The 27222-nt window shown below is 50.3% G+C and overlaps 1 protein-coding gene across 8 annotated transcripts; it reads left to right on the top strand.

Annotated features, from left to right (window-relative positions):
- LOC133508830 (short transient receptor potential channel 7-like) lies at positions 1-26434 on the top strand. 8 transcript variants are annotated; one of them, XR_009797164.1, is made up of 12 exons: positions 9-1214; positions 4153-4918; positions 8384-8566; positions 11290-11454; positions 12669-12885; positions 13049-13282; positions 14893-15157; positions 20408-20603; positions 21304-21525; positions 21809-22041; positions 22143-22518; positions 22849-22920. XR_009797164.1 is itself a non-coding variant. In XM_061835281.1 (12 exons), the coding sequence occupies exons 1-12, from the start codon at positions 817-819 to the stop codon at positions 22986-22988; spliced, it is 2949 nt and encodes a 982-aa protein (XP_061691265.1). In that variant the 5' UTR covers positions 10-816; the 3' UTR covers positions 22989-26432. The 8 variants fall into 8 exon arrangements, 6 of the variants coding, with proteins under 6 accessions (XP_061691268.1, XP_061691271.1, XP_061691267.1 ...); XR_009797163.1 differs by having other exon boundaries at positions 22137-22518; XM_061835281.1 differs by having other exon boundaries at positions 10-1214; positions 21809-21895; positions 22443-22518; positions 22849-26432.
- Positions 26435-27222: the final 788 nt, after the last annotated feature.

Here is a 27222-nt window from a genome sequence, read left to right as displayed (position 1 = left end):
TTGGTCTTCCGTTAAGTACAAAGGTCCGGATTCAACTGGTAGTGCGCTTTTGCCATTTGGAGCCAAAATTTGGGATTATTGAGCTGCAGCAAGCCACAATTTTGCACACATCTCGTACGCAACGTGCGCTCTTCCAATTGCCGCCATTTTTGAAGGTTGCCTCGTTGAATAAAACGCATGAGCTTGAGACCAGAAATTAAAGCAACAAAACAATTTGACTAAAATCCCATAAAATGGAGGCGTCTGCTTTCGTTTGAACTCTTCCAAATGGTTCATATTTTTCTATTCGCAGACAAACACGAGCACTTTTCAAAATGACAACTTTGGAGCTCTCCTGAGGGTTGTAAAGTGTGAAACGAGGCTGCACCGAGGTGAATATGAATGCGTCAATTATTTGCACAAAAGGAGAAGGCAAATGTTTCGGTCATGGAGTGCGTGTGGACACGAATTCCATGCAAAGCAGTTTGGGGGACAGACACGCAAATTCAGCAATTTCGCACTGAAATCACGAAAAATGAATATGAATTATAGAATCCAAATGAGGAGAAATGACGAAGCGCCTCCATCTTGCTCTTGCCGCCCTCACCGGTGTCTCGGTGACCGCAGATGTCACTTTTGATTCGCGTCGTTCCATTTTAGCGAGGCTCGCACCTCGAGCGCGCTCCGGCTCTTGCGCGCGTGCACGTTTGGGGATCCGGACTCCACGCTAGCGCGCAGCTCGGACGGAACTTGCAGGGATGAAACTTTAACAAGCGGCGCTATCTGATCTGATGGTGTCGTCTTGATCGCTTTTGATTTTCGCAACTATTTATTTCCATGTCTGACGACGGCGAGGAAAGCCATGGCGGCGAGAAAGAGCGTCGCGCGGCGTCGCCGTCCGCGGCTCCCCGTCGGCGGCCCCAGGACCTCTTCTCCTCGGCCTCTCCGCTCCTGGTGCACGCGGACCCGCCGCACTGCCTTCGCTCGTCCCCGGAGAACCGAGACCCCGGGACCCCCCCTCAGCTCGCGCCGCCAAACTTCCGCGACCGCGGCGGGGACTGCCCGAGCCGCTCCGCGCACCTCGACGTGGTGTGCGAGCACCGCGACGAGCCGCCGCCCCCCTGGAGACGAGGCGGCTCCGGGAAGGACGGGGGCCTTCAGCACCGCGGACGGAGAGCCCGGCGAGCCCCCGAAGCCCCCGAAGCCCCCGAGCACAACTCCGACGGCCGCCAATCGTGAGTTTTTTTTTTTTTTTTTTTTTGCGTCCGCTCGGAGTTGTTGTCTTAATTTGGCTCGTGACGGAGAAATCGGCAAACCAAATCATTGGAACAAAAGAGGAAGCAAATCGTGCACAAAAACATGCTTACAAATTGACGCCCGTGCAGGTTCGCTACCCAACTACAAGTCAATTTCGACCAAAATATTTCTTGGGGAAAAAAAAAAAAAAAAAAAACAAATATTTCCCGTCAAAACAAGAGATAAACTATCTGAATTTGATTCTTCCAGCTCAAGCTTCAAAGGCAGGGACGTTTTGGGGCTCCGAGTATGGGGGGCGGGGGGGGGGGGGTATGCCAACCCCACCCCACCCCACCCATTGACAATTAATAATGCAGCATATGGAAGGAAAAATGCATCTGACCCCTGTTGCCCAAACGTTTTTAGCGTGAATGGTTGCTTGTCTCTTATCTGATATCGACACATTTTCCGAGCCGCTTATCCTCACAAGGGCCGCAGGAGTGCCGGACCCGATCCCAGCAGTCATCGGGCAGGAGGCGATGTACACCCTCAACTGGATCGCAGGGCACATGGAGACCCACAACAGTCGCACTCACAATCACACCTACGGGCAATTTGGAGTCTCCAACTAATGCTGCACGTTTTTTGGGATGCGGGAGGCGAGAAAAGCCACGCGGGAGAGCATGCGAATTCCACTCAATTCGTGTGATTATTCACGTTTGTTTGATGAGCTTAATTGTGGAAAAATGTAAGAATGTAGTCAATGGGGCCGGCGGGTTTTCAGGGCACTTTTTGTCCAGGATGACTTTACGCACTGACTTTTTGTTCTTGAAGTCATCATCGTCGCTCGCATTCAGAGATGCGGTCAACTCTACTTGTGTTGTACGTTGAAGCCCTTCCCTTGTGAAGATGGAGGCCAGGTGGCAGGCGTCCAGCAGTGAGTAGCGGCTCTCCGCGTCGGCAGCGAGGGCGCCGGCGGGTGGCTCTTTGATGGCCAGCTTTGATACCGAGCCACGACGTCTGTTTGTCATTAGCGGGCAAACGCGGGTCGCAACCCGCCTTTGATCCTCCAAATGAGCTTTTTGGGCTGGCTATGATCCAAAATATGATTTCAAACATGATTGCACGGCTTTTACTTTTTCGTCAGTGCAAATTGACCGTCTTTCGAGTCGCTACCGGGGGAGATTTGTCACTCGGCGTACAGTACAATGAAAGGAAATGTCTTGGAAAAATAGCTATTTTCATGTTGCCCTTGAACTAGTTTTGTTTTTTTTTTTTTTTTTTTACAAAAGGGCGTAAAACCCTCGGTCGGGTAAGCCCAAGCACACACCCCACTTTTTAACACCAAGATGTGGGGGTTGCTCATGCTCAGTTGCTCGGGTGACCCATTCTTGGACCAAAGAGTCGACAGTTCAAGTCTGCTGTTGAAGTGTCCTTGGGCAAGGCACTGAAGCTTAAATTGTCTCCAGGTCAACATAGGAAAATGTTGTCTTCTACTTTTTTCTTTTTTTTTTAATTTTGTAGGCGTTATTACAGTGGTGCCTCGAGATACGAGCTCTTTGAGCCAGCTTTTGCTTTGACTCGCGAGTGCAACTTTGAGATTCGAGCGCTTGGTGGCGGCAAACTAAATTCAACTCACTTCATGATGAGCACCACTTTAACCTACGGTCAACGTTTCATCACAAAAGTGGGCTGTAAGTCGAAAAGCTTTTGGTCATCTGAAGCATCAAACAAAGAGAATTACAGGATGCGTACATGAAACGAGCCCAGCTTAGCTTTGGCAAAGCTTCATGCTAACAAACGACGGAACGGAAAGCACCACCGACTTGCTAGCAGTTAGCATCGACAGTTGTGATTTGCGAACCTTTCACAAACAGACCGTGGAGCGGTCCGGCCGGAAAGCGTTGGCCTCGCCGTTCCGAGGACCGGGGTTCAAATCCCGGCCCCGCCTGTGTGGCTTTTGTCCAGGTGGGCACTCCAGTTCCCTCCCACATCGCAAAAACACGCGAGATTCACTGGACGCTCTAAATTGCCCCCGTTGATGTGATTGCGAGTGCGACCGTTTGTCTCGATGTGCCCAGCGATTGGCTGGCGACCAGTTCAGGGTGTAGCCCACCCGCCTCCCGCCCGATGACAGCTGGGACAAAGCAGAAAATGAACCGGTGAAGGAAAGCAAGCGCCATGTGGAGAAAGACGCCCCACTGAGGTGTCCACTTGGTAATCGGGCTGCTCCGCGCAGGCAAGTTTTCCCTTTCTGTCGTTCTGCGGACTTGATGACGTCCTTCATAAGCACGAGTGAGACTTTTGTCAGCATCCTGGCGAAAAGTTTTGGTCAGGGCATATGTGGACTGAGTCCCTTCTGGGGATTGATTTAGCCGGTGTGTGTTTTCTGTCACCTCGAAGGCCTTTTTTTGCGTGCAAAATCAACCTTGTTGAAATCAATCTGTTGTTCACCTCTGATGGTCATTGACGGAGAATATTTGACCGCCGTGACGGTTATTACTGTACGCTCGAAAGCGCATCCGGCGCCGACCCATGCGTCACTTTGTATGCGTAGAACGCTGCGCAGGGTTTGACAGGCCACGAAATGGCAAAGAGTCGGAGATTTAGTCGACCTTCCTCCCAAAAGTGGCTCGGCTCCAGCCCGGCGTGACCCTCGACGGGATTCGTGCTTTCCAAAAGGATGACGACTTCATCCGTCCCCCAGGTGTCGTCGACCCGAAGTCTGCCGTTGCGGAGCTCCGACCCCGCTTGCGGTTGGGAGGCCTCGATATCAGCAAAGCTCAACCCCGGTTGGTCAAGCTGGACCTATGGAGGAGTCGCTAATGCCTTTGTTGCACCTCCGAGCGTTTTGCGTTCCGGGCTAGCGGCTTCCGGTCTCACGTCCTCGCCATTTTCCGGGTGGGGGGTCCTCAGCCTTTGCTGTCATCTGTACAGGGCGGAGGCCACGCAGCGCCGGCACACCACGCTGAGGGAGAAGGGGCGCCGCCAGGCGGTCCGGGGCCCGGCCTACATGTTCAACGAGCGCGGTTCGGCTCTCACCGCGGAGGAGGAGCGCTTTCTCGACGCGGCCGAGTACGGGAATATCCCCGTCGTGCGTAAAATGCTGGAGGACTCCCGAACGCTGAACTTCAATTGTGTGGACTACATGGGCCAGAATGCCTTGCAGCTGGCTGTGGGAAACGAGCACCTGGAGGTCACCGAGCTGCTCCTGAAGAAGGACGGCTTGGCCCGGATCGGAGACGGCCTCCTCCTGGCCATTTCCAAGGGTTACGTCCGCATCGTAGAGGCCATCCTGGGCCACCCGGCCTTCGGCGGCGGTCTGCGGCTGACTGCGAGTCCCCTGGAGCAGGAGATGCGCGACGACGACGACTTCTACGCCTACGACGAGGACGGGACGCGATTCTCGCACGACGTCACGCCCGTCATCCTGGCTGCTCACTGCCAAGAGTACGAGATCGTCCACATTCTCTTGACCAAAGGCGCTCGCATAGAGAGGCCCCACGACTACTTCTGCAAGTGCGCCGAGTGTGTGGAGAAACAGAAAAAGGACTCGTTCAGCCATTCCCGCTCCAGGATGAACGCCTACAAGGGCCTGGCCAGCGCGGCTTACCTGTCGCTCAGCAGCGAAGACCCGGTGCTGACCGCACTGGAGCTCAGCAACGAGCTGGCCAGACTGGCCAACATTGAGACCGAGTTCAAGGTAAGTTGCCCTCGCGTCTTTCGAGTTCTCATCCGTCGAGCGCCGCTTGCTTTGGGCAGGGGCGTGGCCATTATTTATCCGAATACGTAACTCCCACCCCCGCGCCTAAGCGCTGATTGATATTGATCTAAAAATGACTGATCGAGGAAATTTCACCATTGACGCACGCCCATTTTGTTCCCTCGCGCTTCCACCTTCTTCTCTTTGTGACATGCGCGCACTCAGGGCTGACGATAAGGCACTCTAAAGCAGCACCGGCAGCCCCACGCTCAGGTCCATCCGCTGGCTCTCAAGTCAGACTCTGGGCTTTTGACGTGGATGCACTCAGGGCAGACAACAAGACGCTCTATTGCGGTCACAACAGAGGAGGAGCGGTGGAGCATTTTTTGGGATGGACGGATGCTGGTGAGCTAATTGCACGTGAAAAATGAAAGTTGCGCACGGCCACCAGTGAAGCATTTCTGGCGACGAGGTCGGATGGCGCAACTGTTGCGCTGTCAAAATCTTCTGATCTCGTGCCACCAGCCAGAAAAGCGCCGTCTACGAGAACGGAGCCCGCGAGCTTCACGGTTGAGAGCTTCTTAGTTGTCAAGGTTGTGGGCATTTTCTGTCACTTTTTCTTCTTTTTTAAAGAAACAAAATGCTTGTTTTTCTGTCGCCGGGCAAAATTTCACATTGGACAAGACCTGTGGACTCCGCTTGCATGTTAATTCTTCGACTTATCTTTTGGTCTCGCTCACTTGCATCCCTCCGACTTTGTGGGAGCGCTGCGGGGGAGGCGCAACGGCGTCACGCTGCGACACCGCGAGACGCGAGGCCAACCCTTGCTAATTACCGGCCGAGCGAAAGCTGTCACAGCCCCCGATGCGGTATTTTCCCCCATTTTCCGCTCCGGTGGACGCAGTTCGTTTGTCAGCGTTGTGCGGTTGCACTTGATTACGCCCTGCCTTGTAGTTACCGTCTCGATCATCACGTCAGATAAGCTTTTCAATTTTGCCGATGAATCAGCTCATCCCTTATCTGCCCCGGCCGGCGCTTTTTGCCTTTTAATTTGTCCCTCGTCTCGTTCATCCGTCCGCCGTCGGCGCTCGTCGGCCTTCCCCGTCTCCGGGCGAGTTAACGAGGGGAGCGCACCTGAGGGAGCGGCCTTGTCTTGGCGCTCATCTGTCTCATTTCCACGTCATTATCACCAGCCCGCCTTCTCTCGCTCTCTCGTCATCGCGCGACGCTACCACATGCGAAAAGTGGGAGGCTGTTGCTCGGGCGCCGTGGGGGTTGACAAACGCCTGCAAGACAGACAGAGGGGGGACTTGTTGAATTCAGGAAATCTTTGGAAAGATGACAAGAGGACGTGCCTGACGTCCTCTCAGTTTGCGCCTCCGAGTGTCGTGCGGTGCTCAACTTTGAATTTGGAAATATTCTTCCAAATGAGACCTTTACTGAGGCTCACAATCAGAAGTTGATAGATAGTCAGACTAAAGAGAAAATGAAGACCATTACAACCAATTACCGCAGGAGCGGGTCCTGGACCCCGTATGGCCCACGCCGGAATGAGCAGCACCACTGAAGAACAAAAGTGGCAAAAATTCTTTTTCATAATGATACGATTGTCATTTCTCTGTTTTGACTTAGCGAGTGCTATTTTCCTCCTTAAAAAAGGAATTACAATATTTTAGTACTATGAGTGCAGAATAAAGAATTACTCATCTGAAGTCACGGCACCCGCCGTTGTGCACACAAGCAGCCGACCTTTACCAAGGGGGGGGGGGGGGGATAAAATCATCATTTTCCCGCCCGTGACGCTTCATTTCATCAATCACACAAAGCTTCCTTTGCTGCCTTTTGATGTGGTTGTCATCAATCATGCCGTTCAGGCTCAATATCGAGACGCTGATTAAATGCGGTGATTATGCTTTATGGGATGTTTGCCCTCGCAAAGGGGGGCTTTCGGACCATGCGGGCAAAGTCGAGCGCAAACAAGACCCGGGCGGCCGCGGCACGTTCGAGGACTTCCCTGACAGCAGAACATTTGCAAGACGGCACATCAGTTTCCCGTGAGAGAGCCTCACTCAACCTCTCCGTCAACGGGGGGAGTCCAAAATGAAGGCGAATGTCCCGTACGCAGGTGCGGTGTTGAATATCTCACGCGACCTCGGCCCATCTGGAAGCTCTCTCGCACGACGGCGCCGCGGAGAGGAAATTATCCTCGCGAAGGCGACGCGATCAAAAGAACGGAACGGGAGTCGGGAAGATAACGGCCGTTGTTTGAACTGTGCAAAATCAAGCGTGACCCCCCCAACAGCCTCAGCTGACCCGACTGCAGCTTCAGGCGCAAGAAAGAAGATGAAACAACTGCTGCTGAAATGGTCTTTTTCTCCAAAAAATAACAACCTTCCCCTTTATTTTATTTTTTTCTTCTCAGCCATCTTCGCACATCTTGCGTGACTTCACTTTCGATTTGCGTTCCCGCCGCTTGGCACGAGGCTCCATTTTCATTCTCACGACATCTTGGCGACCGACGCCTTTCTCCCTCCCCCGGGCACCAAGCGCACGCTCCGAGTCGTGAGCGTAATATCGGACGTTGCGTGTAATAACCCAACGTGCCCCTGACAATCCAAACGCCATTGAAATTCTGAAACAGTCGTCTTGTCTTCCTTCTGTCGTACTCCAAGCGGCGTTGAGCAGATGTTGCTCGAGCAACCCCGAGGAGCAGACGTTTGCTCCGTAACAAGCATGGAAATATGACACTTTTCCGCCGTAACAATTTGAACCGGAGCTTGAGCCGAGGACCTCGAGGCCCGTCGCCATTTCGCCACCAAAAGCGTCCACGTAGAAACGTGCAATGACGTACTCGGTCGACGACGCTGCCGTCCGCTGACTTGTTTTTATTTGTACGCACGTCGGCGTCGAAAAGGGACAAAATAAACGGCAAAAATTGCCACGAAAAAAAATGAACATTCTCTTTTGAGTTGACAATTCTTTTACAAATACTTGTTTTATTATGAGTCACATATTATGTTGCACTTCATTGTACCGTCGATGTGTTGTTTTTTTTTACGTTCTTCGCCGACACATTCTTGCTACTCTTTTGACAATATTTCTTTTCATATTTCTGCAGGTGCGCAAGCAACAGTGATTTTGTGAGCAAATTGTAGGTCTTCATTTGTAACTGCCTCCGCTGCCAAACAATATTCCGCAAACATTGATTCATTGGTCTCAAAATGTTTTTTGTCAGAAAGCGGGAATGAATCAAATGACGATTTAAGCCCGTGCGACGTTTCCACTCAGATTTGACGGCCGATCGTCTGAAACCAAAATTTCTGTCCCCCTACGCGGGTTAAGTATTCCCTGCGTTCACTTTTCCTTGAGCGGGTCCACAATTGTTTCATATTTCAAACGCGCGACGGCCTCCCCTCCGACGAGCAAACAGTACCTGACGACGTCCCCGTCCATCTTCTACTTCAGAACGACTACCGAAAGCTGTCCATGCAGTGCAAAGACTTTGTGGTGGGGGTGTTGGACCTCTGTCGGGACACGGAGGAAGTGGAAGCCATCGTGAACGGCGACGTGGACCTGTGCCCGCCGAGCCCCTACAACCGGCCCTGCCTCAGCCGCGTCAAGCTGGCCATCAAGTACGAAGTCAAGAAGGTAAACCCGAATTTCGCCTTTTGATCAAACCAGAAAAGTCGCACCGTACAAGGCTCGGCGTCCAATGTCGAACGGAACCGGAGATTTCTTCTAAAATCTCGTCGGGAAGAGAGCGTCATCAAAAAGGAGGCCTTCGTCACAGATAATAATCCTCTGGAGGAGAGATATTACTACACAGGAAGTGGCGGACGGTCATTCATATTTCACTCGGTCATCAGTCAGGGAACCAAAATATTGGAAATACTTTTCGAAGGAAAGACATTTATGTTCATTTCTGTAATTGAAGGAAGCTTTGCTTTATCCACTTCTTTATTGTTTCGTTTTCGTCATCTGGGGACTCCAACACACAAAAGACGTATCTATAATTCATAACCTTTAACATTAACGTGATGGAGACTTTGTGTCAACACAAGGGGTCCAAGGATTGATCCTTGAGGGTCCCCATTTGTCACTGCCATTCAGTCGAATGGAAAACTCCCAATGGTCGCGAAATGAGTTCTTTTCCCCCAAGTCGAGCGCAATCGAGCATTTTCAACCGGGTCGAGCCGCTCGAGGGCGAATCTCCCTTTTCGGGAATGAATGGCCGCGTATGCTGGTCGTCCTTTTCTCAACGGATCTTTACGTGGGACGTGCAGAGGAGGCTGATTGACTTCCACGTCCAGGTTAAGTCGATTCATTTTGCACGTTCGAGGGAGCTGCGCAAAAATGACATTTTTCTTTGCACGTGCATGAATCTTGAATGACTTACAAGGTCTCGGGAGTTTGATCGCGGACGGCAAGCCGACCTCCGTTTGCCTTCCCGTTTCCGAGCGTTTGTCTGTACCGGCAAAAAGCGAGCGTGACCGACACCGGGGGTGTAATTGCGCAGGAGACAAACGCCGAAGGTGGGGGCTCGTTGCCACGGAAACCGGGCGGCGCCCGACTGTGTGTGTGTTTTGGGTCACTGCGTACAAATCAACTTGCTGAACGATCAGCGACGTTTGTGCCTGTCTTTGGCTTATCGACGCATCCGAATTAGCACCGATGACATCAAATTCAAGAAGGAAGGACTGCAAGAGGGATTGACGAACGTCTTTGTTTTATTGAAAGGATGCTGGGTGCTGGTCGGCGCGCAGGAGACAAAAGACCGACGTTCCCAAATGCTGTTTCGCCTCAATAACTGGCATGTTTATTTCGACCAAATGCAAGTTGTCAAAACCCAGTTGACGTTGCGTGAAATCAATCGTACGAGCCCCTTGCCTACGCCGAGAAGGTGGAGAGCCGTCGTCACCCGGGTAGAGGTCCGCTTTGTCCACCAGCCGGGCGTCCGTACGAAACCCGCGGCAGAATCTCCCTGTTTGTACTCTGCGTCTCTCTCTTATTACACGTTGACAGTCGCGTGCGAGAGAAAGGACGGGCGGCCTACCCGTCCCACCTGGCGCCGCAACGATTGTTTCCCGATTTACCGTTGACACCCGAGTGCGTCCTTCAGGCTCCGAGAAACGTAACAGTCGAGACATCCCACAGCAATCTTCGTCTTTGGTATGCATGTGAACACAAGATAGTGAAACGGTCCAGACGTCTTGACCAGAAAAACAAGTGAGTGAAAAACAACTCGTATAACCATGGTTGCACAATACATTCGGGTATTCGACGGTTATGGGAAGCATCACTAATTCACACTCCTTTCAGTTTTTTTCTCATAAATGTACATTATTGTTTCAATCCTGGGTTTTTTTTTTTTTCAGCTAATTTGGGCCAAAATGTAGTTTGTTGCGTTAACTGCGAATCGCCGTTCTGTTCCGCATTGACGGGGATTGGCACACCCTTGTGAGGATAAGCGGCTGGGATAATGGATGGATGGACTATTAAATTCGCATTCGACCTCAACCACGGTTGACGTGTACCGCTGTAATCTTAATTTTAAAAAGCTAAACTTTCCCAAACAAAATGGCGGCCGTCGATGGCCAACTGGCGTCACTTCGGATCTCTTTTCTTCTTCTCTCGGGGTGGGGGGGGGGGATAAAACTTGCAAGACAAAATCGTCCTTTTCTAATATGACAATAATGATCATTTGACAATATCCTTCTTTTATTGATTGATGGGGACAATTTTTGAAAGTGCTTCACATTGCGTGCTAATATTGCATGGCCATATTTAACAAATAATAACTTTGTTTTATGTCCACGCTGCGTGCAAAACATCACAACCCAAGCAGTTTTCACCCCGATAGATTTCGCTTTTTGGTTGCGGCGTCCAAATTTGCCCTCGGCGCCGACTTTTTGTGTTTTGCCGCACGTCGGCGGCGTTCAGATTTTGCTCGATTTGCGCTACCGGCTTCGTCTCGTCCCCCTTTGCCGTCTGCGATTTCTTTGTGCAGACAATATGAATAATAATTCCCCATCCTCACGACACCGTTGACAATTAGGATTGCTAATCATCAGCCACTTTCTTCTTTTAAGACGAACGCTGAACACCAAATGTCAGCAACATGTTATGAATTGAAAAATAGTTGACGCTTGCTTTTCTTGGCAGAGAGAGAAAATTCTAATTTCATCTTCTCTGAGCTGGATTTGATTTTTTTTTTTTTTTTTTTTTTTTTTCCCAGTACGTGCCTTTATTTAGCTGAGCTAAGTTTTTCAAAAGTGGAGTAAAAGCTGAAATGCGCCTTTCATTTGTTGTCATGTGTTCCACGTTGCTCTCCCCAATGTTGTCATCCGTTGTTGTGTTCCCCCCCATCCCAGTTTGTGGCCCATCCCAACTGTCAACAGCAGCTACTGACGATCTGGTACGAGAACCTTCCCGGTCTGAGGCAGCAGTCGCTCGGCGTGAAGTGCTGGACGGTGCTGGGGGTCACCGTCGGCCTGCCCTTCTTGGCTTTTGCCTACTGGATCGTGCCGTGCAGCAAGGTGGGAACGCTCACGCGCGCTTCCCGTGCCGCTTTCCACGCAGACGGCAAAACTGTTTGGATGGGTTCAGACGTCGGGCGTAGTCGGCTCGGTTCCTATCTCGTCGCAAACAGTCGGTAAGCGGCGCCGTTCTCACCGCGGTCTACCGGAAGCTTCCGTTTCAGGCCCGATATATTATTTTCTTATTTTCCATGCTTCCTCTTGGCCAAATGACCCAGTGTTGCTTTTTCAGGGCTACGCAGACGCCGCACACGTACAAGGGAGGAGTCGCAAAAGCTTGCCTTTCTGACACAGACTCCAAACCTGTTGATTTTCTATTTTTCCCCAACTTTTAAAAGAGCGCCCACATTCTAAAATCTCACCGCGGGAATTGAGATTTCGACCACGTCGCTTCCGATCTTTGTGTGATCTTTGATTCTGGGATCTGATGACGATGTCCAGTCGTGTTCCAGTCACTCATGCGCGCTCACCCAAACAAAACCCGCTTCGCGCTCGTTTCCTGGGAGATTCGGTTTCAGGCCATCAGTCAGGACCCAATTCTCAATCCAGTGCTTACCGCTGCTTGGGCAGGAGAAATGATGGACCTGGTGGAGTTTGCAGGTTCCACACCTTTCCCCATTTCCTAATTTCACACACCCTCCTTCCAGCAAAGGTGGGAATGAGCCAACGTTCTCATGTGAGAAGCGCAAAGTAGTTCTGCCCGAGCGGCTCGGGAAGCTTTTGCAAATCGGGCCTTTGGCTTTTTCCTGCTGGTCACGTGCACGTTTGGAACGGCAACGGGAGCTCGCGCGGCCGGTCGTGGTGCCCTCCTGTGGGCGGATAATATTGAACACGGCGGGTTCCGAGAGCAGTGCCGGAAGACATTTTTTTTTTTTTTTTTTTTTGTACAATTGTGCCGTTTTTATGGGGTTTTATGCAGAACCCCTTTTGCATTCATATTTGGTACAGAAGGTGCTTCTTTTTGCTGGGGGGCGTGGGGGGGGGGGGCAGTTAGTTGTAAAGGAACTGGAAAATTTCCTGAACATTCCTCAACAGTCATCGGGACTGAAGATGGCGAGTCTGGAAATTTTCCAAATTGGAACTTTTCCAAGAGGCAATAAATGTTTTTTTCAAAAGTTCCCAACTTTGACAATTTTGCAAACCTATTTGGGCGCTTGTCGTACACACGCCAAAGTCAAACCTGAGCGGCTTCTTTTTCCTTTTTGCGCTCGCAGCTGGGTCAGATCCTGCGAAGCCCGTTCATGAAGTTTGTGGCCCACGCCGTCTCCTTCAGCATCTTTTTGGGTCTGCTGGTGGTCAACGCCTCCGACCGCTTCGAGGGCGTCAAGAACCTGCCCAACGAGACCATCACGGACCACCCGCGGCAGGTTTTTCGGGTCAAGACCACCCAATTTTCCTGGACCGAGATGTTGATCATGAAGTGGGTGTTGGGTGAGTTTTGTTTGTGCGACGTACGTTTTGGGGCAGAACGTGTGAAATGCGGGCCGGGGTCCGCGGCGGTCCGAAACGTTAACATGGCGCTGTCCTGACTCTTCACCTTACCCGAAGTGAAGGCCGAGAACTTTCTCAGCACGTTTGCGGCTCGCCTCAACAGGGATGATTTGGTCCGAGTGCAAGGAGATCTGGAGCGATGGGCCCAGAGAGTACATCATGCACCTGTGGAACCTTCTGGACTTCGGCATGCTCTCCATCTTCGTGGCGTCCTTCACGGCGCGTTTCATGGCCTTCCTCAAGGCGTCCAAAGCCCAGCAGTACGTGGACATGCACGTGCCCGACCGAGACCTCAGCAACGCCTCGCTGCCCGACGACGTGGCCTACTTCACGTTCGGTGAGAAACGGCCCAAAATGTTGCTCGTGAATGACGACGGGACTCGAACCCCGTCCAGCCGAAACAAAACTAAAAGGAGATCCCTGACTCTCGACATTTTTGTGCCGTGTTCACCAAATAATTGAAGTTTACTTTTAGCCAAACTTCCCCCGAACTTCTGATTTCAGAATTGGTTATGTACCTGCGGCATTTGTTTTGTATTAGGAATAATATGAGGTGTTACTGCACTTCGATGGCTTCACAGTCGAAACGTCCCTCTGATGTGACAAAAACAAGTTTGACACCCCAGGCTAAATTGAGCTTTCGCCGACTTCCCGACTTTGCTCAAACGCCTGCTCAAAGACGTTCAGTGGCGGAACGGAATGAAATTCTTCCAAAAAGTCCAAAGTCGGAGCTGTCATGGGTCCGGATGCCACCCAATTGGAACCAAGCCAACGACGTGCAGCGTCGCGTTTGAGAAATCTGACGTGGCGCCTCGTCCAGCCGCCGGGAACGTCAACGGAAGGAACATCGGGCTGGAAAAGTGCAATTGCTGTCCGAGAATAAGGGCATTTTTTTTTTTTTTTTTTTAATGTAGAATTTCAGCTGCACAGTACACTGAGGCATATATCATGTTAACGTCACTTCATGTACTGTGTGTGTTTGTACGGTGACTCCAGTGTTGATAGTTTGTCTGTAAAAATATCAATAATGAAATGCTAGCTGTACAAAACACGATTATGCAGTTTATGTAAGAATAAGATCCAAGTTTCAAAATCCAGACGAGTCATTCGTGAGCTGCAACAGTCATTAAAATTTACACGACAAGGGAATTCATAGGGGCAAATATATATCTGTATAAGATGAGAAAAGAAAGATCAGGAATCAAGAAGTCACGTGCAGGCAAGAAAATCCCCAAATATTTGCATCAAAGCATGCTGACGTGTACAATTGCTGCTGCACTTTTGGCTTCTCAGAGGAGGAGGAGCCAATCTTCATCCGTGGTGCCACCTAGCGGTCTGATGGCGTCCCCACACATACATGCACGCGCACGTGACGATTGATGGATTGTCTCCCCCCCCCCCCCTTTTATCAGTGATGCTCCCATTTTGCTTCTGTCTTTTTCTTCCCATGCTAACGTAGCCCTTCTGTTGTTTCTACTCGCTTTTTATGACCACTCTTCTTCTTCTTCTTCTCCTCCTTCTTTTTGTTTCCTTCCCTGGCCCTGACGTCCCCGCAGACTTTGTACGCTCGTATTTCCCCTCCTCGCTGGTCCGGCATCTTCTGGCTCCGCCTCCTCTCGTCTTTGCTTCTTCGTCGGCGTTCTCGCTTGACTTGAAAAGAGCACAAAATGTTGACCCGGTTCATGCAAAAATTGCGATTTTTCTGATGACGCTTGATCAGGTGCACTTGCAGGATTAATGACCGTGCACGTGTGTTTTTGCTCATCAGGTTGACAGCGCGACGAATGGTTTTGTCGCCAGCCGCGTACGAGTCGCTTGACGGCTGACGCCAGGACGTCTTTGGCACTTTTCTCTCGTCTTCTCATTCCAGTGGAACGTTTTCCGACGATCCCCTGAACTTGACCCTTTTTTTTTTTTTTTTTTTTTTTTTTGTCGTCGTCGTTCCAGCCAGGAACAAGTGGCGCCCGTCGGACCCTCAGATCATCTCCGAGGGTCTGTACGCCATCGCGGTCGTGCTGAGCTTCTCGCGCATCGCCTACATCCTCCCGGCCAACGAGAGCTTCGGTCCGCTGCAGATCTCGCTGGGACGCACGGTCAAGGACATCTTCAAGTTCATGGTCATCTTCATCATGGTCTTTGTGGCCTTCATGATCGGCATGTTCAACCTGTACTCGTACTACCTTGGAGCCAAGTACAATCCGGCCTTCACCACGTGAGTCGCGCCTCTTGGTTTTCTCGGTTGTTTTTGTCTTCTTTATGTATTTTGCCCGTATCTTTTGAAACAGCAGCCGAAATTGTACGGTCGGGCCCGACTACCAAAGAAGTGCTTGCGATTTGCATCGACGACGAGTGAGCGCGTTTGGCTCTCGCGGCCGTCGAGGACAAGCGAGCAAAAGCGAACGTGCTCGCGCATCTGACACGAGCTGGCTCATTTTTGACAATTCATTCCGGCTCGGCGTGTTTGCCGATCTACTGCCAGCTGTTCACATCTTGGCGCCCGTCGTAACGCTTAAGAGCGTTTGTTTCCGGATCACGCCGGTACCTGCTGGGAAAGTCCCGATCCAGGTTAAGATGAGGTCCGTTTGGACCGAGAGAGCGACGAGTCCACTTTGTTGCGCATGGAAGAGCAACGACAAGCTCAGTTGTGCTTGGCTGCGCACTCGAGCCAAAGAGGCCAAAATGGGCCAAAATGGGCCAAAATGGGCCAAAATGGGCCAAAATGGGCCAAAAGCAGACAGACGCCACCTGTCGCCCGCGAGGAAGACGACACAGATGGCTGGGAAGTGTTCCCGGACGCGAGTGTGTCTCTTCTGTGAAATCAAAGAAAAATAAACAAACAACCCCCCCCCAAAAAAAAAAAAAAAAACTCATATAAGTGCCAAAAAAGTGCTTTTTTTTTTTTTTTCCTGTGGAGGAAAAAAATGAAAAGAAAATCGTAGCAAACCGGGAAGATGTTGCGCTTCTGACTTTGGCCGCCAGGGGTCAGTGTGGCTTTTTGTCTCTCAGCCCGCAGCTTTGATGGTTGCTCGGCGATGCGCTCAAGGATGATCGCGCACTTGCTAAGAACGCAGAGACCACCTCAAATATTCTGCCTTCATCGTTCAGGAAAAAAAAAAAAAAAAAAAAAGTAACATGTACTGTGGCAGAATCGGGACACAATTTGCAGCTACATGCCGATGTAGCTTCAGCATTAGCGGAAAGACTTCAAACCTTCTTTCGGGTTCAACATCTGATCTAGCAAATGCTACCCTGGATGAATGGAACCCCCCCCCCCCCGCCCTCCCTCTCCATCGCAGCTGTACAGCGTTGGCCTAACATTTCTGAGGACTGGGATTCAAATCCCAACCTCACCCGTGTGGAGTTTGCATGTTCTCCCCCCACATCCTAAAAAGATGCTTGCATTCTTTGGAGACTCGAAATTTGATTGTGAGTGCGACTGTTGTCCATCTCCGTGTGCCCTGCGATTGGCCGGCGACCAGTTGAAGGTGCACCCCGCCTCCTGCCCGATGACAGCTGTGATAGGCTCCGGCACTTCTGAGACCCCAGTGAGGATAAGCGGCTCTGAAAATGGATGGATGATTCGTTTTCTGTATTGCGTATCCTCATGCGGGTCACGGGCACGCCAGCACCCATTTCAGCTATCTTCGGGCAAGAAATGGGGAAAAACCCCAGACCGGTCGCCATCCAATCAACAACCAACAAGCAATCATTCGCACTCGCGTTCACACCTACGGGCAATTCCGAGTCTTCATTGAACCATTTTGGAGATGTGGCAGGAAAGCGAAGTCCTCTGAGAAAACCCGCACACGCATTGCCAAATGAATAATCCCCATTTTGTCCAATGGCCGTCATCGTCGGATTCTGATCGTTACCGTCAAGTCGGGATTTTCGATCAAGCTTTTGCATCCGTTTTTGCTCCGAGACCAAACAGAAGGCAGTTGTTGCCATGTGCAAAGACTTGCGTGTTATTCTAGATCCTCTGTTATAAGGATAAGTTGGGTTCATTGTTTTGCTGCCTTCCCCAACGGTTCCTCTGAGCTTCCATTTGTTTTTCGAACGGCTCGGCGAGGCAGGTCAAAAGCTCTCGCGGGCCCGCTAGACGGAGCTCTTCTGTAGCCGGGCCGAGTAGACCCATATGAGCAAATGCACGGAGATGCACGCGTACACGGCGCCTGCGTTTTGCATCATTTAGCAGGTGTTCAAACAAGACGCTTGTACGGTCACGCACTTATCGACATTCACGGTTAGTCAGTCCTGCTGAGGCCAGCGGACACGCACGACTTCATCTTCTACTCAATCGTGCGTCAAAGCACCCCGCGGAGCAGTTGAACGGACTGAAAGTCAAACCACCAAAGGATTGATTTCGACAAATCCAAAAAGCAGCCAGCCAGCTGTTTTCTGAGCCGCTCATCCTCACAAAGGTCGCGGGAGTGCTGAAGCCTATCACAGCTATCGTCGGGCAGGGTACACCCTGAACTGGTCGCCAGCCAATCGCACGGCACACGGAGACAAGACAACGGTTGCGCCGACGGGGTAATGTTAAAGTCTCCAATGAATCCGAGCGGGTTTTGGGGATTTGGAAGGAAACCGGAGCGCCCGGAGAAGAGCCACACAGGCACGGGGAGAACATGCAAACTCCACACAGCCGGGGCCGGGATTTGAACCTTGGTCCTCGGAACTCTGCGGCCAACGCTCTACAGCTGCGCCACCGTGCCGGCGATACCGCAAACCGAGGAAAGTGAACGAATCAATTGCAACCAGAAGGCAAGAAACAAAAAGGGGATGGAGTCCCCTGTGCGGATGCGGATGCGGAGCAAAAAAAAAAAAAAGTGGGCTCGCTGCCAGGATGCAAAAACAAAAGAGGGCAAAATTGAGCGCACAGAGTGACACGAGATGGCCGGGAAGGTCCAGAAGAAGCGCACACTTGGCAGCGTTGGAGGCCCCAACAAAACGTTTTTGCCAGGATCTCCGCTGGGCCTTTTAGCGTCGCGTGACGGCTTTTGACGCGCTGAGCTGTGATGACAAACACACAATTGGAAGAAAATCCAAGTGAGCAAAAAATAAAAGAGCTCAAAAGAAAATGGAGCCATGAGCCCGTTGGCCACGTCGTCAAATGGATGCGACAAGCGACGGGGTGACACCAGCAAGATGATCAAATCACGGAGGCGTGACTGGACTGGAGGTCTGGCTTGGCGCGTGATGGGCAACCTGGCGAGAGGAACGCATGACAGCAAGAGGAAACGCTTAATAGCTCCAAGGAAGGAGCGTCGACCTCACCTAAAAAAAAAAAAAAAAACAACTACTTTTTCATGGATTTGGTGATATTACATTGCGTAACCATGCTCAACTGCATCGCTTTCATTGAGGTGAAAAAACCAAAATATTCCAAACCGCACTGCAGCGCCATACAATCCAACAGCTTCTACCTCTCTGAAAACTACCCACAAAAGTAAATGTTGATTAGATACATCAAAAGGGTTCATCTCAACAGGGAATAAAAAAAAAAAAAAAGATTGCACATCAGGAAAATGCTGCAGGATAGCAAAACTTTTCAGTTCTATGAGACTTTTGCACCCATAACAGCAAAACAGTGAGTGCGGCTCAGCGTTTGGAAATCTTCTGCTTTCCTACGTCAACGTTGCCTCAACTTTATCTGAATCAAAAGAGTCTACTAAAACTAATAGCAGACAAAGAATTATGTTTTCATATGGTTATTGAAAATGGACTTTGTGAAACCTTGGGTTTAATAAGTGGCTGACCCTTGACTCCTTTTTCCATTGATGATAAAAGACCGTCCAGGCCCTGAGGTGGGGAAGCGCGCCCGTGCCGTGACGATCCTTCCACGATGCTTCGCAGCGGGGGAAAGGTTTCAGTGTTGCTGGGTTGTGCCATTTTTCCTCCTCGCGGGATGTGTGCAATTCCTTTTTGGTTTCATACGTGCCCCAAAATATTTTCCCAGATGTGGATTTTTAGTTTCCAGGACAACAACTTCCCACTTGGCGCTGGAAATAAATGCCGAGTTTCTAGCCACAGCTCACAGTGTGAAGTAAAAAGTTCACGTCAAGCCGTGTGTACAAGTATTTGACCTCCATCGTCACCCGATGAGGGCGTTTCAAATTATTCTAGTGGGTGTGATTCCCGTATCGGGTGTTTTTTGGGGATCAGATGTGATCCCGGTGGAATCATCGAACGAAGGTCATTCACACCTTCAGAGTTTGAAAATGTCAACTGTAAACTACGATAATGCGTCGCCGGAAAACTAATTTGCAGCCTGCACGGCTCAGGTGGTCCGGCGGCCGCCGAGTAATTGGAAAGGGCTTCATTCCAAATCCGACTTTGCCAGGTGCTGCCAAGCAAATAGCGAAGCATTTGCGACTGTCGTCGGCTTGCACACTTTGGGAACAGCAAAAATCACAACTCGCTTGCGTATGAAGATGGGACCAAACCGAACGGGCAAAATGCCTACGAGAGCTACGTGTGGACGACACGTCAACATGCTCCTGTGGCGAGTTTGGCACCTGAAAAGGGCAGATCATTTTACACCCATATTTAACAACTCCTCTATTTATGTCTCTCAGCATCAAGAGGAGAGATAGTCGGTCGACGTCAGTGAATACACCTTCGCTATTACATAACGTATTATTTGCAAACGGCCTCAAATCCAGATGATGGATTCCCGCTGAGCTACGTGACAATGCCCCCAAAGATCAGAAAAGAGGAGAAATGTTGAGGGGAAAATAATGGAGAAAAATACCTCTCACTCAAAGAAATGGATGAAGGGTGGAGTAACAGCTGGAAAGTGCCGGGAAGCAAGCTGGGGGGAGGGGGGGGGGGGGGGTGATCGGAAGGGAGATATGAAAACGAACACGATTGGATTAGAACCGAGTAGCGGTTGGTCGGGCCGGCAAACGAAAGAGCGAGTGGAGAGCAAAGACAACGGCCGAGTCGCCTCCAGAGCAACGAGAAGAAGAGCGACGTGTGTGTGTGGGGGTGGGGGGCTGGGGGGGGGGGGGGGCGCTCGCTTCAGCCAGATGAGGTGACGTGCACACCAACAAGCGAGCCTCTGCGGGACTTTAGCCTTCTCATGTCTGCCGCACGCCTCGTAACAACGTTGTCCGAGCATCAGTAAAGCGGTGGGGTGGCATCTGGTGGCAGAGATGGGCCAAGGGCGGCAGCTCCCACGTAACCATAACAACTCAACGGCTTCGTTAGCATCACGCAGCACCCGCTGGGCCCAAAACGTTAGCGTATGGCGATTGGCGCCGTACGTGCATCATCGCCTTTGAACCTCACCGCTGTGCTTTTCAACTCAACGGAGCAAAGTTAGCGGGCGCTGATGTTTCTTCCAATATTGGTTTACGCAAAGTAGAAATATTCAAGTTAAACCAAAATGAATCCGTTTCAGTGACTCCAAGGCAAAGATGTCAAAGGTGTTATTTTCAGCGTTTCTCTGTCATGACAGCGTGGAGGAGAGTTTTAAGACTCTTTTCTGGTCCATCTTCGGGCTGTCAGAAGTCATCTCCGTGGTGCTGAAGTACGACCACAAGTTCATCGAGAACATCGGTTACGTGCTGTACGGGGTCTACAACGTCACCATGGTGGTCGTCCTCCTCAACATGCTCATCGCCATGATTAACAGCTCGTACCAGGAGATCGAGGTACCGGTCGTTGGCTCTGGTTACGGAAATTGATCAAAACCAGATTTGATGCGTACTTGACCCGGGATGTTTACGCAGCGTTTGTTGAAGACTTTGAAATTGAAGGGTGTGGACGTGACCACGGCCCGCCCAAGTCTTTACGCATAAACTACTGCTGGCCTTGATGATGATCCATACGTAGCGTTGCTTGTTCTGTTTGTTTCTTTTAATTCGGCTTGTTTGCAGCTCGGCACCGCCTTTGAGAATTTGGCCATCTGAAGCTCAGCTGCAAAGACTTTAGCGGGGGCAACGCCGGCGGGCGTACTTTGACGCCAACTCATTAGCATCGAGCCGCCGCTGGTTCGCACCAGCGGGTTCAATACGGGTCTGGCTTTGGAATGACTTCTGGTCATTTTCAAGCGGAACGGAGGCCAAGAGTTAACGTCTCGCAAATAAAAGCAGTGGCGAGCTTTGGGGGTCGCCGGGGTTGCCGCGTTCAATTCCAAATGCAGCAGGAAAACGACCAAAAAAAAAAAAAACATGGCTGAATGGAGAGAGAGAAAACAGAAAAAGCTCAGCCCCGTGTTTGAAACACACAAGATTTGGTGACCCGCACCGGCGCGTCATCACCGGCGACTCTCACGCCTCCTCATCTGGGAACGATTGTTTGTTTTTTTTTTTCTTCCTCTTCGCCTTTCACCCGGAATTTCAAACACCGCAGGAGGACGCCGACGTGGAGTGGAAGTTCGCTCGCGCTAAGCTGTGGCTCTCCTACTTCGACGAGGGCCGCACTCTGCCCGCCCCCTTCAACCTGGTTCCCAGTCCAAAGTCCTTCTACTACCTGGTCCTGCGCATGAGGTCCGGCCTTTTGGGGATGTGCAAGGTGGGCAGACGTCAGCGCGGCACCGAGCTGGAGCTCGGAATGCTCAACTCCCGGGCCAAGGTAAACTACCTACCTCCGGAGGAACTTCCACCGCGTCCACAGCCGGCTTCACGATTAGCGGAAAATTGATCGTTTGGCTTTTGCAAATGCTTCGTATCTGCGTCGTCGAGTCACTTGCATGGAACTGCTTTTCTCTGCGCCGCAGTTATGTGAACCTACATTCTTGAGAATTTTGTCGAAAAGGATGTTTTAGGTCAAGGGAATTTCTTCTTTTGAACCAAACGCGGAAAGTCACACGTTTCCTTTCAAGTTAACAGTTTACGTTTGTCTGCACCTGCACCAGAGTGACCCCTTCAGGTCTTTCCCGTCGCTGCGAGAGGAGTTCCACAACTTGTCCCGAAATTCTAGAAAGCATCCAACCAGATACGAGGTGAGTTGAGTGGATTGAGCAACCAAAACCAAACAACAACAACAACAACAACAACAAAAAAACACAAGCACAAGCACAAGCAGAGAAAGTCCACATGGGAAGAGCTGAGCCGAGATTGGAACTCAGGAGTCAGATGGTTGCTAAAAGTCAGTCCGGAAATGAAAATCTGAAATCATGATGGTGGAAATTTTCTGAAGTTGATTTTGCTTTTTTTTTTTTTCATATAACCAACAACTTGGAGGAGAAGAATTTTTCATGACAGGAATTTGCTCGCAAAAAACCGTGAGTGGGAAAGCGCCACGACTTACATCGCAAGTCGAGCGTCGTAGTGAACGTCGGCGACGGAAAGAAGTCAACTGCGAGATGCGCTCGTTGGTCCGCCGTCGGGACACGCGTGAAAAAGAACAATCTCCTCGCCTGCCTTCTTTGCCGGTTTTCGAGATCAATAGCCGACATCTGCGAGCTTGTGGCGGGCGTGTTCAAATTTTCGCCAGCCGCTGTTGCTCGGCCACCTCCTCATTTTCTTGTCCTCCCTGTCGCCCTGCAGAAGATCATGAAGCGACTCATCAAGCGTTACGTGCTCAAGGCCCAAGTGGACCGAGAGAGCGATGAAGTCAACGAAGGTGAGGACGCCGTCGATTGCTTTTTCTCACGCTGCGCACGTTCTCGACTGGAGGTGCACTTTAACGGACCTTCGCGCCGTAGACGTCGTCATACAATCTGCGGAATGAATCCAACCGCACTGCACCGACAATGTCGCGCTACGCCCGTACGACGGCTGGATGCACTTTTCATCGACACTGTTAGAAAGTAGCACTTATAGTAATGTGGTCGATGGCAGTGAAAGTGCTTCCCGTCGTTGACCCCTGACACAATGCTTGATACACTGTGGACCCCCACTGAAGTTTGAGCACAATAATCAAGACGCCATTGCGATTGTTGTGCTTTCACAGGTGAGCTGAAGGAAATCAAGCAGGACATTTCCAGCCTGCGGTACGAGCTGCTGGAGGACAAGTCGGAGGCCGCCGGGGAGCTCTCGCTGCTCATTCAGCAACTCGGGCAGAAATTTGCCAAGAACACCACGCGCCACTGACGGGACGGGGAAAGGGAAAAAAAAAAACCACCGAGGAGAAACGTGAGAACGCGAGGGACGGGAAGCGGGATGTTTACCAGTGACGCAAGGACAAAAGTGCAAAGAAAGAGGCGCAAACATGTTGTACAAACGTTTCGTGTCTTCGGGCAAAAAAAAAAAAAAAAAAAGTAAAAGAAAAGCTTTGAATTTCAAGGGCTCGCCCGGATCGCGTTGCCTCCCGATTAAAACGCGAGGAAGGAGGCGAAGGAGGAAGATCGAAATATGAACTCATGAATGAACGGAAGGAAGGAAGGAAGGAAGGAAGGAAGGAACCTTGCTGGACACTGGCAGTTTGTTTCCTCGAGGCTGGCGAGTCAAAAGACTCCACAGGCCTTCTCCACCAGGCGGTCGAATTAATTCGTACTTCTACAGTTCCATGAAAAGTCATTCTTGAAAAAATACGTGCAATGGATTCACTCAGTTGGAAATATTTCACAGTCAATAGAAAGAAAGAAAGAGCTCCTGCTTCGTGCTGTTTGAACACCCAGCGAGCACAACGTGGCGTGGATCGAAATAAAACGCTCGAGTTTAGCACACATTCGGGTTTTTAATATCAACGCAGAATAAGGAAAAGAAAAAAAAAAAACAGTTCAGGTTGAGCTTGCAGACGTTCAAGATCGGGCCTCGGAGGACGACGACAAACCAACTTCAATTGTCAGTCTGTGTCGAGCTTTGTGTGCTTTTCAAATGTGATCCTGAAAATCCTCCGTGCAGATTTTTTTTTGACCTCACGTGCCACAAAGTGTATGCAAGTGAAGGAGGCAGTTCGGCCGAGGGCAAAACCGCAGAAACCGCGGAAGCCCGACTCAAAATTGACCTTCCATCTTTTCGTCAACTGATCTATTTTAGCGGACAAACCTTGTACGACAAATAATCTCTTCCCTCAAATCGCTCTCCTACTGCCCATTTTAGCCTACAGTATATCAAAAGAAGGCGTTACTCAATTGATGCGGTAATTAAGAATCGTGAAATAATCCATTCGAAATCAGTGGCGGGCCTCGCACACAAAGATGAAAAACATTTGTGACCTGGCGCCGCTAATTCCCCAAAGATTATTATCCAGCGTCCTGCTCGAAACATTTCGCGATGGCGCCAAACGTCGTCGAAATGGCAACGCCCCGATAAACAAATTCTTCCGATCGGATTTTTGGGCGTCCGCAAGAACTTTTTTCCAATTTAAACGTGCTTGATTTGTTTTTGCCGAGTCACAATTCTCGGCATCACGGCAGACCCGCGTCGAAGCGTTTTTATCGCTAAATGTTACGTTTTCGATATTTAAGACTGTCAGCCCTGTCCCGCTTCGGCGTGGGGAAAAAAATTGGCTCCCAGCGCCCCTCACGGCTATGGCTGATCTTTAAGATTTAAGATTGTCTGGCATTTGACATGCTTGATAAAGCGAATTCTGATTCTGATGCTCGGTCGACAAAAGCGGGCCCATTTTCTTTGCGTTGCAGCCTTGCAGACGTTCGCCACGGCGCCGTTCTCCGACCCGGCACAGCAGCGCAATCAATCAGATTTAAAAAGCAAAGTCACCAATTCACTGTCGGTTTTCCCATCGTTGATTGAGGAAATGTCGTCAAAAATAAATTCCCGAGCCAATTTTCAATGATTTGAATTCCGAGGGGCCGCAATGTCTTCTGGAAATGTGGGTGTGAAACCCAGCAAAGCGCACGGACAGCAAGCAAATTCCACCCAAAAAGAAGCCGGCAGAACTTTTCGTTGTCCGAACCCCGTCGAGCTCCGCGCTGGGCTGCATGGACGTCATTTCTTTAGCGCCACAAAGTGGATGTAACGGTTGCTCATTTGTATTTAAAAAAAAAAAAGAATAGTTAAGAAGCGAAGCCTCAGCTGCAGAGACGTATTCATATTCCAACTGCCCCCCCCCCCCCATAACGTGCGAGTGAATACGACCTTCAGTTGTTTCTGTCGATTGTTTTTTTTTTTTAAGGCTGACGACGCTTCCAAGCATTCATTGCTTTACGTTTCTTTCTTTCTGCTTTTTGTTTATTGGGTTGTTTCTTTCGCTCGCGCTCGTTTGTTATCGGAGAGACGGGAGAAGCATTCAAGTGATGATCAGAATGTTCAAATCCATGCAAATGCATTTTTGGGAGCAGGACTAGTAATGTAGCATATTGCGTTGGATTCATGATGGTGTGAGATTTTTTTTCCTCGTCAAGTTTACGATGCAAAACTAAAGCTCGTCACGTACACATACACTGTACGATCTGAAACGAGACATTGTGGCGTTTACATAATTCACCCGCGGGACCTCGAGTTGGGGGACTGTTTTTGTCGTTGCGCTTCCGGAGTAAAATGTTAACAGAGTTCCCGCCGTTATGCGAGTAGTTTGGCGATGTCGAACAATAAAGCGAGTCCTGTTCCTGTGTCCGGCGCTACAACATCTTCTTTATCTCATCAACTGTCGGTCTGATTATAACAACCGTCCTCTTGTTCTCATTCGACGTTCCGTGCGTAATGCAGTATTTTCATCTGGAATATCATCGATCAGACATCGTTCATAGTTGATTAGGATGGCGCAAATTGTTTATGTTCACCTTTTGATCTTTAGACACACAAAAAAAGAGCCTTTGGTGTCCATAGCTAGGAGAATACATGAGCTGCAATATTGTTTTTTTTTTTTAATACTTATTCAAATGAAACATGACCGTATATTACCATATTTTGGGGTCCTTGAAATAAACAGTCAGCTCAGAATTGTTAAGTCCGTCATTTTGAATTCATGCCAGTTTGATGTGGCATATTTATTTGCTGGCATTTTCGGAACAGAAATGTAGATATATTTTTCACAAGGATGCAACTTGCACTTCACGAGAGTCATTTCACAGGTGAGTAGAATCAAACGGATCTTTGGCAAATAAAAAAAAAAAAAAATAACCCCAACATACGATGATTGCGTGAAGGCGGATCTGCAGACGAGCCGACTCCCTGCCTCGTTATCTTTTTGGAGCGCTGAGGTTGGTTCCAACCGCTCAAGCGTTTCGTCATCTGGCTGAGTTGCAACAGGGAGCCAGTGACTGGGGTGCTTCCGGGGGTGACGCCACGGGACTCCTTCTAGGCGGTCTTGATAAACCTCGCGTCTGCTTCCCTCTGAGCCATCCGCACGTGCAGCCCTTCAGCGGCACGTCCGTGGCACCACCAGACAGGAAGTCGCGATGTCGTTCCTGCTACTCGGGTGGCGCTCCTGGAGGATCTCTCGCCCTCAAACTGGAGTTCAGGACCTACTTGTTTACCTTTTAAGTGAAGGTGCAAGTTGTACAGCAGCGGTTCTCAACTGGTGGGTCCAGACCGAAAAATGGCTCGCCAGCCCATTTTCGGTGGCTCGCTGACAGATTCTCGTCCTCTTTCTTTTTAGTGCATAAAGGGCCCATGCGCAGCTTAATATAGGAAAGAGATTAGAAATGTTAGCCACTCGTTTAGGTTGTAAGCAAGCACAGTCCCGCCCACTCAGCCTTTGGCTGGCGCAAGTCAAATGCCTTGATCGGCGTTACAGAAAAACTCCTTTCAAACGGCATTGACTGGACATACTGGGCAGTTCTGAGGACCCGGGTTCAATCCCGGCCCCGCCTGTGTGGAGTTTGCGCGTTCTCCACATGTGCCTGCGTGGCTTTCCTCCGGGTACTCCGGTTCCCTCTCACATCCCAAAAACATGCAGCAATAACCGGACACTAAATTGCGTGACTGCGAGTGCGACTGTTGTCAGTCTGGATGTGCCCTACGTTTAGCTGGCAACCAATTGAGGGTGTACGCCACCGCCTGCCCGCGACACTTGTGAGGATAAGCGGCTCAGAAAATGGACGGATGGCTCTATCTTCAGAGGCCATTTTGAAACAAAACAACTCTCGTTTGTTCTTTGAAAGTGGGTTTTGCAACAGGAGCTAAAGGGTGAGAATCACTGCCGTGTAGACGTCAGAAAAAAACCAAAACAAAACCCTTAAATGAAATGAAGAGACGTGCAAAAACTGCTCTGGCGCATCCCACGTATCCAAGGCCCGAGTGGATCTCCAACCGAGCCAGTCCAAGAGTCCTTTTTCGGGAAGTTGACGAGATATTGAATTATTTGATTTCCTTCACCGTTCAGTCAAAGGACGGCTGCGAGTCTGAGCCTTAAGTGCCTCGCTTAATAACCCACTTTGTCAATGCCTGTGACTTTCTTTCTTGGTGTGTGTGTGCACGT

This window comes from Syngnathoides biaculeatus, chromosome 11 (assembly GCF_019802595.1).
Source record: "Syngnathoides biaculeatus isolate LvHL_M chromosome 11, ASM1980259v1, whole genome shotgun sequence".
NCBI lineage: Eukaryota > Metazoa > Chordata > Actinopteri > Syngnathiformes > Syngnathidae > Syngnathoides > Syngnathoides biaculeatus.
The sequence above is the reverse complement of the archived record's forward strand: the minus strand, read 5'-3'. Positions and strand labels throughout refer to the sequence as shown.